This window comes from Equus asinus, chromosome 1, assembly GCF_041296235.1.
Source record: "Equus asinus isolate D_3611 breed Donkey chromosome 1, EquAss-T2T_v2, whole genome shotgun sequence".
Classification (NCBI taxonomy): domain Eukaryota; kingdom Metazoa; phylum Chordata; class Mammalia; order Perissodactyla; family Equidae; genus Equus; species Equus asinus.
Genome location: NC_091790.1, coordinates 122,458,638 through 122,473,443, shown reverse-complemented (window position 1 = coordinate 122,473,443; position 14,806 = coordinate 122,458,638). Strand labels below are relative to the sequence as shown.

The following is a 14,806-nucleotide window of genomic DNA, read 5'->3' as shown; positions in this document are numbered from 1 at the left end:
ACCAGGAAACCCCGGGCCACTGAAGTGGAACCTGTGAGCTTAACTGCTGCACCACTCAGCCAGCCCCCTCCTCTTCTATTTTTTGGAAGAATTTGGAAAGGATTGGTATTTATTCTTCTTTAAATGTTTGGTAGAATTCACCAGTGAAATCTTCTGGTAATGGACATTTCTTTGTTGGAAATTTTGATTACTGACTCAATCTCCTTACTAATAATTGGTCTCTTCAGATTTTCTATTTTTTTATGATTCAGTCTTAGTAGCTTATATGTTTCTAGATATTTATCCATTTCTTCTAGGTTGTCCAATATAATTGTTCATAGTAGTCTCTTATGATCCTTTGGTATTTCTGTGGTATCAGTTGTAATGTCTCCTCTTTCATTTCTAATTTTATTTGTGTCTTCTCTCTTTTTTTGGTAGGTTTAGAAAAAAGTTTGTCTATTTTGTTTATATTTCCAAAAAGCCAGCTTTAGTTTATTTACCTTTTGCATTTTCTTTTTGTTTCTATTTTATATTTGTTTTCTGATCTTTGTTATTTCCTTCCACCTATTAACTTTGGGCTTAGTTTGTTCTTCATTTTATAGTTTCTTGAGGTGTAAAGGTAGATTGTACATTTGTGATCCTTTTTCTTAATGTAGACATTTATTACTATAAACTTCTCTCTTAAGACTGTTTTTACTGCATCCCATACATTTTGGTATGTTGTATTTATATTTTCATTTGTCTCTAGATATTTTTTACTTCCTTCTTGGACCCATTGGTTGTTCAATAGCATTTTGTTTAATCTACACATATTTGTGAATTTTCTAGTTTTCGTCATAATTAATTTCTAGTTTCATACCATTTTGATTGGAAAAGATGCTTGATATGTTTTCAATCTTCTTAAATTTACTAAGACTTATTTGTAGCCTACTGTATGATCTATCCTGGAGTATGTTCCACGTGAATTTGAGAAGAATGTGTATTCTTCTCCTGATGGATGGAATTTTCTGTAAATATCTCTTAAATCCATTGGATCTAACATGTCATTTAAGACTGATGTTTCCTTATTGATTTTCAGTCTGAATGGTCTATCTCCATTGTTGAAAGTGGAGAATTGAAGTCTCCTATTATTATTGTATTGCTGTCTATTTCTTCCTTCAGTTTTGTTTATTTTTGCTTAATACATTTAGGTGTTCCTATGTTGGATGCATAAATATATACAAATGCTATATCTTCTTGTTGCATTGACCTCTTTATCATTATGTGTGACTTTCTTTGACTCTTCTTACAGTATTTGCCTTACAGTCTATTTTGTCTGATATGAGTATAGCTACCTTGTTCTCTTTTGGTTTTAATTTGCATGGAATCTTTTTCTATCCCTTCACTTTTAGTTTCTGTGTGTCCTTAAAACTGAAATGAGTCTCTTGTAGTCAGTGTATAGTTGGGTCTGTTTTTTCTTTTATCTTTTAGCCACTCTCTGTCCTTTGATTGGAGAATTTAGTCCATTTACACTTAAAGCAATTATTGATATATATGGAATTCTTGTCATTTTGTTCATTGTTTTGCACCTGTTTTTTGTTTCCTTTGTTCCTTTCTTCTTTTCTTACTCTCTTTCTTTGTGACTTGATGTTTTCCTATAGTGATATGTGTAGATTCCTTTTTCTTTTTCTTTTGTGTATCTAGTATACGTTTTTGCTTTGTGGTTACTATGAAAGTTACATAAAACATATTTATAACAATCTATTTTAAGTTGATAACAATTTAAAATTGAATGCATACTACAACTGTACATTTTTACTCTCCCTCTCATTTCATGTTTTTGATTTCACAACTTACATAGTTTTAACTTGTGAAATCACTAACAAATTACTTTATTTAAATTTATTTTTCAATACTTTTGTCTTTTAACCTTCATTCCAGATTTATAAGTGATTTTCTCACCACCATTACAATATTTTAGTACTCTGAATTTAACTACAGTCGTGTCTCACTTAATGATGGTGATACCTTCTGATAAATGCATTGTTAGGTGATTTCATTGTTGTACAAACATCATAGAGTGTGCTTACACAAACCTCAATGATGTAATCTACTACACACCTGGGCTATATGGTACTAATCTTATAGGACCATTATTGTATATGTGGTCCACTGTTGACCAAAATGTCACTATGTGGCACAAGACTGTATATGTTTACTTTTACCAGAGAGATTTTATCTACAAACGTTTTTCTGTTACTAATTAGTATCCTTTTGTTTCAGCTTGAAGAACTCCCTTTAAAATTTCTTGTAAGGCCAGTCTAGTGGTAATGAATTCCTATAGCTTTTACTTGTCTGGAAAACTTTGTATCTCTCCTTCAATTTTGAAGAACAGTTTTTCTGGGTAGAGCATTCTTCATTGGCAGTTTTTTCCTTTCAGCACTGTATGTATATCATGCCACTCCCTTCTAGCCTGCAAAGTTTCTGCTGAAAGAATCTGTTAGTAGTTTTATGGGGGTTCCCTTGTTAACAAATTATTTTTCTCTTGCTAATTTTAAGATTCTCTCCTTGTCTTTAACTTTTGACAATTTAATCATAATGTGTCAGTGAGGATTTCTTTGGATATGTCTTATTTGAAACCCTCTGGGCTTCCTGGATCTGGATGTCTGTTTTCTTCCCCAGGTTAGGGAAGTTTTCAGCCATTACTTCTTCAAATAAGTTTTCTGCCCCTTTCCTTCTCTCTCTTCTTATAGTGAGATCACATCATGTGAATATTAGTCTGCTTGATGTTGTCCTATAAGTCCCTTAAGCTATCTTCACTCTTTTTTGTTTTTTTTCTTTTTACTCCTTTGTTTGGATGAATTCCACTGTCTGGTCTTTGAGTTTGTTGATCCTTTCTTTTGCCTGCTGTTGATCCCTTCTGTTGAATTTTTCAGTGCAGTTATTATATTCTTCAGCTCTATGATTTCTGTTTGGTACTTTCTTGTATTTTCTATCCTTTTTTTAAAATTCTCACTTTGTTCATGCATTCTTCTCCTGACCTTGGTGAGCATGTTTATGACCATTATTTTGAACCCCTTATCAGGTAAATTACTTATCTCTATTTCAATAAGGTCTGTTTCTGGAGATTTATCTTGTTCTTTTGTTTGGAACATATTCCTCTCTTTCTTCATTGTCCTTGACTCTCTGTGTTAGTTTCCTGCATTAGATAAAACAGCCACCTCTCCCAGTATTGATGGAGTGGTCTTTTGTAGGAGATGAGCGTTATCATTCAGCCCAGCCTGACCTCTTGGTTGTCTCTTCAACCTTTGTGATTCTCTACTCTGCCTACTTTGTTCTTAGTGACTCCTATTATTGAGCATGTACTGAGACCCATCAGTGTACTAAAGGGGAGGATCTCAATCAGCACAAAGATGCAGGCTGATTGGAAGCCAAACCCCCAGACTGTAGCTTTCAGAGTATGCAAATAGATCTCTTCCAGGGAAAGAGCAGGAGATGGGCACTTCTGTCTGCTCCCTCTGTGCTGAGCCCTGAGGGGATAGCAACTTAAGAACTTTTTCTTTGTTTGTTACCGTCCTGTGAGACTCACAAACACAATCCTTGTTGGCCACCAGAGCCAAGGGATCAAGTGATGCATCCTCTGAGTGGCAGCTGCAAAAGCCAGGGCACCGGACATGTGCACAATCTCCTTGCAAGGAGACACCAGCAACATAGAGCAGGCCCAAGGGAAAATGTGGACAGTGTCTGCCATCCTCTCTTGTCTCTAGGGAGGGTGGCAGTCAGCCCCTAGATGTGAGCTAAGTTAGAAGCCTGATACTCAGGAAGCAGCTTTTAAACTATGCAAACAGTCCCTTTTTAGGGAAGTACTAGGAGATGGGCATTTCTGTCTGCTGTTTCTACGCCAAGCTCTGGATGGATAGCCAAAGCATCCTTGTGAGCCTGTTAAGACCTATCTCTTTGTTCACTGTAGTCCAACGGGTTCATGGACACAGGCTTCCTTGGCTTTCAGAGCTAGGTGTTTTGAGCGTCAGTGCCTCAGGTGGGACTGTTAGAAGTTGGGGCACTAGATGTTGGGTCCAAACCTTCACTTTGAGAGTTGTGAGCTCCCTTTCAATTGGATGTCACTGTGCTGGGGGTGGGGTTTATGGTGAGAGTATATCTCGATCTTTCCTACATGTTTTGATGTAGTTTTTGTTTGTTCGTTTGTTTGCCCAGTGCATAGGAGTTGATCAGCTAGTTTCTGGGTTTCCTTCAGAGGAAATTGCTTTGTTTTGTTTTGTTTTGTTTTGTGCCAAGGAAGACTAGCCCTGAGCTAACATCTGTGCCAATCTTCCTCTATTTTCTATGTGGGTCACCACCACAGCATGGCTAGCGAGTAGTGTAGGTCGGCATCAGGGATCTGTTTTTGTGAACCCAGGCTGCCAAAGCAGGTCATGCTCAACTTAACCACTGCACCACAGGGCCAGCCCTGCTCCTTGTGTTTTTGTGTCTGTGGGAGGAGGTGAGTTAAGGAGCATCCTATATCACCATCTTGTACAAGAACTGTCAATTCTCAACTCTTTTGGGTAAATATTAAGGAGCACAACTACTGGATTATGTTGTAAGTATATTTTTAGTTTTGTAAGAAAGCACAAACTGTCTTCCAAATTGGCTGTGCCATTCTTCATTCCCACCATGAGAGCATGAGTGTTCCTATTGCTCCACGTCCTTGCCAGATTTTGGTGTTTTGTTATGCCCTTTTGTATGGTGTGGCTTTATTTTCTTTTAAAAATAATGTACATATGTTGTTTTTAAGTTTAGGCAACATGGTTTAAAATTTTAAAGAACATGAATTGAAAATATCCATTCCTTCAGATTCAATTATTTTTTTGCATAATATGTTATAAAGCTTAGGGATAGAGGCCGTTTGAGATTTCTGTTTTTCTAAAGCATCAAGCTGTCATGTTCTATTCGGGAATATTGAGGGTAGTTTATATTTTAAAAAAATAAACCTGAATCTTCACTCACTAGGCGATTCTCCTTCTTTTAAATATTTTAAGGACTGGTCTTTGGGGTTATACACTCTCAACAACTTGGAAAAATATAATTCTATAACTAGAAAAGTTTTCTGCACATTTCTTAGGTAATCACTAAGTAATTTTTACTAACTAGACAAAATGTGCTTAAACTGGGTCTAAACAAGCATGTATTCTTGGTTCTTATAAACTAAGCAGTAAAGATTATGAAATATGTAATCAACTAACACAACAGGAAATGCCACTGGCTATAAAATACAAATCATAGGCAATAATGTTTTAATAAGTACATGACACTTACTATTAAATATTTATCTGTAATATAAAACGCATGAATAATATTAGGGTGACATACCTTTGCTATCACTTTTCTCTAACTCCTTCAGTGCTTGAACAAACGTCAGTTGACTTTCAGTGAGAGGCCAGCTGTTATATAACACCAAACACTGTATGATGTACTTGTAAACCTGGGAAATAAAAAGCAATATTTAAGCACAAACAATAAGAATAACCATAGTATGCTCCTAATAATTTATTACTTTAGGCATATAATAAGTGCATATTTCTGTGGATCATACAATCATAATTTAATTTAAAACTGCCAGATGGTCTCCAAAATTCTGTAACATAACCATTTATAAAAGTTTATCCTCACATCCCCACCAACACCTGCCACTATATAGCCCAGTAATTACAATTTTTGCATCCATGTTTATAAATTAAATTTATTTATTTAACTTTTGTTACTCTTCAGTTTGAAATCAGAATTACATTAATCTCTTCAAAGGGATTGGGAAGTTTGTATTGTTTTCCTCTTTTTCAGAACAATTTGTTTCTTGATAGTCTGTTAGATCTATCCAGTAGAACCAGCTGGGCCTATGGCTTTTTGGAAAGGTAAGACTTTGGTGATCATTTAAGTTTTCTTATTCTTTATTATTTCATATTTTCTATTTTCTAGTGAAGCAGCTTTTCCTCCCCTTACCGCAAGAACTTAGCATGTCTTTTTTCTGAGTTCAACATTTGCTAGCATAGAGTTGTGTATAATACTTTAAGTTTAGTTTTTAAAAACCTGTTATTTGGAGTTATACCTTCCCCCTAATTTTTCGTTCTGTGTTTGACTTATTTATATTTTCTTTCTCTTTTATTTCTTGATTGATCTGAAAAGAAGCATGTCTACTTTATTAATCTTGAAAGAGCTGAGAGTATTGATCTTCCCAAGATTTGTTCCCCATTTCATTAATTTCCACCTTCATTTCAGTAAAAGTTTTTGTTCCTTTTTCTTTGAGTGATTATTTCGCTTTTTTTCTAACTTTTTGTTTCAGTAGTTTAGCTCATTCATTTCTACTCATCCGTGCTTCCTGATAAATTAATTTAAACGTCAACATTCCACTGAATGCTACTTTAGATGTGGCCTACAAATGTTGACTTGTAGGTTTTATGGTTATTGAGTACTTTGTATTTCATAGTTTCTCTTTTGATGTTCTCTTTAAAGGATTATTTGGTATATTTTGCTTTGTTTCCACATTTATGAGATTTCAGTCTGTTAATTATTAATTTTTATATGATTGCATTATTTTCACATAACGTCTATACAATATAGTTTGGTTTTTATTGAGGCTTCCTGTGTGTGCTATGAAAAAGTGTATTCTCTGTTTATTAGGTGAAATGTTCTATATGGATATTTAAAGGATTAAGCTTATACCTAAGTTTTTCAAATTCTAGTGAGCACACATATTTTGTTTTTCAGCTTGATCTATCAGTTTCTGAGAGGTATGTGCTAAAATCTTCAAGTATTTGTTGTTAACATTTCTTTTTCTCTGTAGTTCTGATAATTTTTGCTTTTTACTTATTAAGTCTGGGAAATTCGGTTCCTCTATGTTAGTTAAGATCATATGTCCTTGTTTTATTTTAGGCTACTTATAGTTGCATTTTATTTTTTATCTAACTTTAAAACTTTATCCTTTTAACTGATTAATAATCCATTTGTATTTATTGTAATTACTGTCATTTAGGACTCATTTCTGGCATTTTATTTTCATTTCTTTTTATTTATGTATTTATTATTTTTGGTTTCCAATGGATAGGTCATATTTTCTTCTGCTGCTTTGAATTTTATGCGTTGTCTTTTATTTCTTTAAGTTAAGGCACAGACAAATTAGTTTTTATTAATGAGACATTTTCCAAAGTTATACAGCCTCTTATAATTCATGTAACATAATTACATATACATTATAGGGTTAGTGTATAGATAAAATTGCCACATATTTAAAACCTTGGCATAGAGGAATGTTCGATAATGTTTAATCCTTCAATTCTGGTTATACACTGGGGCATTCTATATAGAAAGTATTATACAGTGACAATTTTTACGAAGAGAAATGTAATTTATGTTAGATTTTTAGGAGCAGTACCATTGAATAATTCTTTGAAGTATAAATATACCTGCTGTGGCGTACTAGCATTTTCTTCCACAGTGGGCAAACTGACAGATTCCTCGTCCAAAATAGGCTGGCCACTGTCCACCACTGCACTTCCAGGTTTGCCCTTATAGGACTTCTGACTTCCCGGGGCAGATTTCTTCTTAGCTAACAATTCTTGCTCTTTCTTGGGTGAAGCATGGGTTAAAAGAACTTGCTTGCTAGCTGAATAGGAGAAATATTACATTTAAGTTAAAATATATGAAAGGTGTAGTTATTACTAATTGTGTTATTTAGTTATATCCTTTTATAAAATGCTCAAAGGAACAGGTCAATTTGTTTCGTTTTAATGAGATAAAAACCAACATCATTGGTTTCTTGGAAATATTCTGGTCTTAAAGAAACTTACTGTGATAGTATGTGACTTGCATAGAGCAATGCAAATTCTGAACAAACACTGATTGCTAAAAAAATATATAATACTTCCAGAATTTCTCATTCATTCTATGTCAACTGAATGACACTAAACTAATACCATACACTCTGATTTCTTCAGTGTTTAATACTATGTATTTGTAAGTTGTGACACTCATAAAAGACTTTCATTTTAATTTCTACATTCATTATTTTGTAATTAATGGATAATATAAGTACCATTGGGAGGGATAAAAATAGAAATGTGCTGAACTGGGGCTGGCCTGGTGGTATAGTGGTGAAGTTCACGTACTCTGCCTCGGCAGCCCAAGGTTTGCAGATTCAGATCCTGGGTGTGTACCTACACCCTGTTCATCAAGCCATGCTGTAGTGGTGGTCCACATACAAAACAGAGGAAGACTGGCACAGATGTTAGTCCAGTGACAATCTTCCTCAAGCAAAAAGAGGAAGATTGGCAATGGATGTTAGCTCAGGGCCAATCTTTCTCACCAAAAAAAAGAAAAGAAAAAAAATAGAAATGTCCTGAATATTATTAGTTAATCAAACATGTATTGAGGGAATTCAAGTGAATGGCACAGAGAAATTCCAATGCTAGACATGACAGAATAAGGGGCATTGGACTTATTCTCACACCATAAAAAATGATAATTGCAAAATGTATAAAGTAACTGTTTTAAGCCGTTGGACAATAGACAGCCCAGGACTGTTATCCTTGATAGAAGAAAAACATACAAGATGATCTCTCCGCTTCCCCAGATTTCTGCCTGTGAGCACCTTCTCAACTGTGGCACAGGGAGTCCAAACAGTGATAGCAGTTTTTCCAGGTTCAGGAAGCTAAAGATTGGCATTTGGGGCTCCTGAGACAACTAAAATTTGTAAAGCAGGGTACGAGAGAAGAGGCATCAAAATATGCATAAGGGTCCACTTTCATCTTTAGCTGAATTCTAAACTTCATTTGTACAAACACCTAACAATTTCTGGCAGACAACAACTACTCTGAGATCATGAGCGTAATAGAGATTCTGAAGGTTGCTCAATGTTGACAGACATTGGAGCTCTGCCAAATGAAGGAAATTTAATGAACATACAGGGCATTCAGTTGAGACTCAAGAAAGGCTAGTCTTTAAGAGTAAATCTACCTTAACCCTGGAGTAATGGAAACTCTAGACTTAGGAGTTAGAACCAAGTCTTGATATGATTAAGCTAAGCTGTCAATAAACTTCTTGCCAGAATGAAATCAACATTCTTTCAATGAACAGAGTATAGTCTTAGCAATGTATCATGTGCAATGTACAGCACACAGTCAGCTTGATATAAGAAGAAGCAGGGAACATGACCATGAGTTGAGAAAAAAAAGTCAATAGAAATAACCACATAGCTGACATAATGTTGGACTTAGCAAATAAGGACCTTAAAATAACCAATAAAAATGTGTTTAAGGATGTAAGGGAAAAGGTCAACATAATGAAAGAAAAAATGGTGAATATCAACAGAAAAATTAAATATATAAAGAATCAAAACAAAATTCTAAATATGAATATATCTGAAACAAGACATTCCTGGATGGACTTAGAAAGCACATTGTCAAATTCAGAGGAAAAGATTAATAAACTTGAAGATAAGCAATAGAAATTACCTACACAGAAGCAGAGAATGAAGAAAAAATATTGAACAGCAGCTGAGTGCCCCACGGTATAATATTGTAGTGGGTGAAATAGTGACCCCCTAAAAGAGATATGTCCACCCAGAACCTCAGAATGTGACCTTATTTGACATAAGGATGTTTGCAGCTATAACAAAAGGATCCCAAGATGAGATCAATCTAGATTAGCATTGGCTCTAAATCCAATGATAGGTGTCCCTACAAGAGACAGAAAAGGAGAAGACACAGAGATGCACAGAAAGAAGATGCCATGTGAAGACAGAGGCTGAGATTGGCAGAGTTATGCTGTCACACGCCAAGGAATGCCAGGAGCCACCAAAAGCTAGAAGAGACAAGGAACGACTCTCTTGTAGAGACTTCAATGGGAGTGTGGCCCTGACAACACCTTGATTTTGGACTTCTGCTTTCCAGAACCATGAGAGAATAAAGTTTTGTTCTTTTAAGCTACACAGTTTGTGGTAATTTGTTACAGCAGCCCTAGGAAATTAATACAGATATCAAGTCATCTGATATATGTGTATTCTTAGTCCTAGATGGAGCTCCTATAAAAATAAAATACTTTGGTATAAATTTAATAAAGTATGTGTAAAATCTGTCCATTGAAAGTATAAAACATTGCTGAGAGAAATTGAAGTTTAAAATAAGTTGAAAGATACACTGTGTTCACAGACCAGGAAACTCAATTTTGTTAAGATGCCAATGCTCCCCAAGTTCAACACAATCCCAACCAAAATCTAAAGCTAAAATTTTCAAGAAAATGTGGCGTTGGACTAGGATTAGATATTTAGATCAACTGATCAAAATGCAGTCCCAAAATAGACTCATACACACATAGTCAATTGATTTTTGACAAAAGTTCTAAGGTAATTCAGTGTAGAAAATATCAGCTTTTGAATTTATAGTGCCAGAACAACTGGACATCCATATGGGAAGAAGAAGAAACTTGACCTCCTACATTACATCATACACAAGAATTAATGCAAGATGGGTCATAAAACTAAACATAGATGCTAAGATTATAAAACTTTAAGAATAAAGCATGAGATGAAATATCTATGACCTTAGATTAGGAAAAGATTTCTTAGATAAGTACATAAGTACATAAACTGTACTAGTAATTTATTTTTAATGACAACTTTGACTTCTTCAAAATTAAAAGTTTATACTCTTCAAAAGTTGTTAAGGAAGTGAAAAGGCAAGTCTTAGACTAAGACATCATATGTGAAAATTATATATTTGATAAAGGACTTGTACTCAGAATATATAAAGAACAAAGACAACCCATCAAAGACATGGCTGTAATGTGCAAATGGACACTTCATCCAATAAGTCATACAGATGGCCAAGAAGCACACATAAAGAGCTCAGCATCACTGGTTAGCCAATTTAAACCACAAAGAAATATAACTATCTACTCACCAGAATGACTAAAATCAAAAATATTGACAACAATACATGTTGGCAAAAATATGGAGAAACCAGAAATCTCATACTTTGCTGGTGGGAGTCTAAAATGATACAGTCCCCTTGATAAACTTTTTGGCAATTAAAAAAATATATATATATACCTATGTCAAACCATGTCACATTAATTCAACTCCTGAGTATTTATGCAAGAGAAATGAAACATTAAGTTTCAAAACAAAGACTTACACAACTATGTCCTTGGCAGCATTAGTTACCATATCCTAAAACTGGAATAAACTCATATGTCCAAAAGAAGAATGGATAAAAGTCCAAAGGAATGGAGTAGCAACAACATGGATGTATCTTAAAAACATTATGCTGAACAAAAAATACCAGTGCCAGGAGTATTAACATGCTTCCAGTTCCACAAAGTTCTATTACAAGCAAAACTACTCTCTCTTTTTTTTTTTTTTTTTTTTGAGGAAGATTAGCCCTGAGCTAACATCTGTGTCTATCTTCCTCTATTTTTTTTTTTTTATATGTGGGACACCTGCCAGCAGTGCCCAGGCCTGCGTCTGGGATCTGGACCTGCAACCCTGGGCCACTCAACCGGAGCGCGTGAACTTCACCACTCCGCCACCAGGCGGCCCCAAAACTACTCTCTTTTGACAGCAATGTGAACAGTGGTTGTCCCTTCAGCAGGTGGGGAATTGAATGGAAATGGCCTTAGGGATCTTTCCGGGTAATTGAAATGTTCTATATTTTGTTAGGGGTGTGGGTCACACTAGTGTATGCACTTACCCAAACTCATCAACTTAGATTTGTGCTTTTCGTTGTTTATAAATTATACTCCAATAAAAAATTTAAAGATAATGACACAGTGTCCCTATCCTTGTGAAGTACTTCCTTCAGTCATTCATTCACAACCCCTTCTTTACCAAAAATGTGTGAAACATATACGAAAAAAGGAAAATTTTCCTTAATATAAGAGAGTCTACAAAACAATTAGAAAAAAATAGCTAATTCCAATAGAAAAATGAGCAAACCACACAAAAACATTTACAAGGCAGGAAATATAAAAGGAAGATATATAAAATGTATGAAAACATGCTTAAACCTCACTAACAATAAGTGAAATACAAGTAAGAGTTTTAGCATTCAGATTGACAAAAGTCAAGAAATATGATAACTCACTGTCATTCAGGGGAGTATGGACAAATTTGCACAAACTCAATGAAGGGCAATTTGGCAGTACACACCAAAATTAAAATTGCATGTACCTATGACCCAGTAGCTCTACTTCTAAGCATTTACCCAATATATATGCACATACAAGTTCAGAAAAACAAATTTTTTAAGGAAAAATACAGCACTGTTTGTATAAACAAAATAGAATTATCACAAATCACTATCAGTGGGAGACTAGTTACACTAATTATGCTACATTATTAACAAAATTGAGCCATGTACAGCCATATGAAATAAAATGTTTTACCATTCTTAGTCCATAGTAGTTCCTCAAACACCCAACTGCTTAGATCATAAATTTTGTGAAAATTGCAGATTTTAGGTTAAATCTACAGCATGAGTACTGGTATAAAATTTTATTTCTGAAAATTACATGAGATATACAGGCATTCTTTAAAACTACTGTGAGATAATACAAAACCTAAAAAAGCCTCCATTTTACGATTTTTTTGCTGGTTCGCTTCAGAGCCTTCCACATCTTTGCAATGGAGTTTATTTCCCCTCTGGTGTCATAGAATGTTTGCCTACAGAATACATACGATAGTCTCCCATATCCTGTTCCATTACAAATATAAGACACACACAAGCACACACACACATCCACATATTTCTTTTTGCATGTACTTTTGGTAGGGATACTCCAGAAATACACATAGTAGAGAATTCATAAATAGATATGTTTCCAAGAGAAGCAACCGAAAAGTGTTTAGAAAGAAAAAGGAATTTCAATGTCTGCTTATATAATTCATAAACACAAATTAATAGCATCCCTTTAAATATGATATCCTGTCTTAAACCTAAATAAAGAAAATATCCAATGCACAATAACAGCTCTATCAATCTCTATGGAGAAATTTTTACATCTTTTCTATGAAACATACAGTCATGAATAAATGGAAAGAAATAGCCTTTACTTGTATGTAAATTCAATACTGTAAACGTGTCGGTTCTCTTTAAATTAATTGATCTATACATTCGAGGTAGTCAGAAGGAAAACAATGACAGAGTTTTGCACGGTTTGAGGGGAATTTGAAAAAACTGTATTAAAGTTTATCTAGAAATATAGATATGAAACTCATAAAATGCTTTTAAATGTTTATGCATAATTCTCTTGTAAATGGTAATTTTGAAGTGAAATAATGAACTGTATGACAAACTAGAAAGAGTGTTTATTTCTACAAATTTAAATGAACAGATTTGGAGAGAAATGTGGGTGGAACTAGCTATTTAGGGAAAAACATGAGGTCGTAAATAGCACAGGAGAGTTGCATTTGGTGCCTGCTAAGGTTTAGAATTAAGATATTCCTGCACTAAAGAAACTATGAAACCCATATAGAATGGAACAGAGAAAAGAAAACAAGTCCATCTTGAAGAGAAAGAGTGATCATCAGACTAGCAAAGCTTAGTACTCTCATGGTCTTAACATAGCTGAAGAAAACTCTCTAAGTGGTTTGCAGGTAAATTTGAATGAAAGACCACAAAGTAGTAATGTGAACTGAGTACTGAAAATGACCCAGGGGGTATTCAGGGATGAAAGGCAAATGATGGGAGAAAGGAGACATGATCAAAAGAACTGCTTAATTTGCAATTTTGCCCAAGCTCAGCCTTTCTGGTATCATATAATGCATTCCCACCTCCCTGTGTCTAACACACTACGTTTGCGCCCTAATTGTGCCTTCACAGTGTGGTGTCTACTCAATTCTCTGCTCCTCCAGATTCTTATTCATATTGGAAGAGTCTATCCCTGGGCTACAATGACAACTCACACATTGTTTCCAGGGTTAGTAGGAGAGGATAAAAAAGAAACATATGAATAGAACATAGGTAAAAAGACTTCTTTTTAGTAATTTGCTTATACACTTAAGATAATCAACATAAACAGCATTGGGAATAACGAGAGTTCAGATGGGTGCTAAAGTTATACAAAGGTCAACTAGAAGATATAATCAATTACAAAAATGAATCACGATGGCAGAATTCACAGAAAGCATATTTATCAAAATAAATGTAAATGTATTACGTTACTCCATTTTACAAACTAGAATCTTGGATTAAGTAGAAAAAAATACCCATTTATAAGAGAAAGATTGAAAAATTAAATGGATCAACAAAATATACAGGCAAGCGATAACAGAAGAATCAGTGTTAATATCAGACAACCTACAAAAGTTGAAGAAAGACTGCTTTATATTCATTTAAAAAATACAACACATCAAAAATTATGAAGCAAATGTGGAACTTCATGCAACGAGCAAGTAGCATAGAAATACGTAAAACTAAAAATATTAGAGATAAATATTTACACATTTTACAATGAAAGTAGGTGATAACATATGTTTCTCAGAAACTTACATATCAATAAGATAAAACATAAATGACAAATCTTGAAATTTTTCTTTTTTATATGCTTTTTTTTCTTTTGAGGAAGATTAGCCCTGAGTTAACATCTGCTGCCAATCCTCCTCTTTTTGCTGAGGAAGATTGGCCCTGAGGTAACATCCGTGCCCATCTTCCTCTGTTTTATATGTGGGACACCTGCCACAGCATGGCTTGATAGGCAGTGTGTAGGTCTGCACCTGGGATCCAAACCGGCAAACCCCGGGCTGCTGGAGCAGTGTGCGAAAAGTTAACCACTACACCACCTGGGTGGCCCCTTGAAATTT

General features: G+C 34.6%; 1 protein-coding gene across 4 annotated transcripts in view; it reads right to left on the bottom strand.

Annotated features, from left to right (window-relative positions):
- ADGB (androglobin) overlaps nucleotides 1–14,806 on the bottom strand; it is a 172,883-nt gene that overhangs the window by 40,090 nt on the left and 117,987 nt on the right. For all 4 annotated transcript variants that reach the window (XM_070506834.1, XM_014850646.3, XM_070506839.1 and 1 more), the window contains exons 28-29: nucleotides 7,416–7,615; nucleotides 5,329–5,440 (exon numbers count right to left, since the gene is read on the bottom strand). In XM_070506834.1, coding sequence (XP_070362935.1) covers nucleotides 5,329–5,440; nucleotides 7,416–7,615 — 312 coding nt within the window. The remainder of the gene's footprint in view (nucleotides 1–5,328; nucleotides 5,441–7,415; nucleotides 7,616–14,806) is intronic.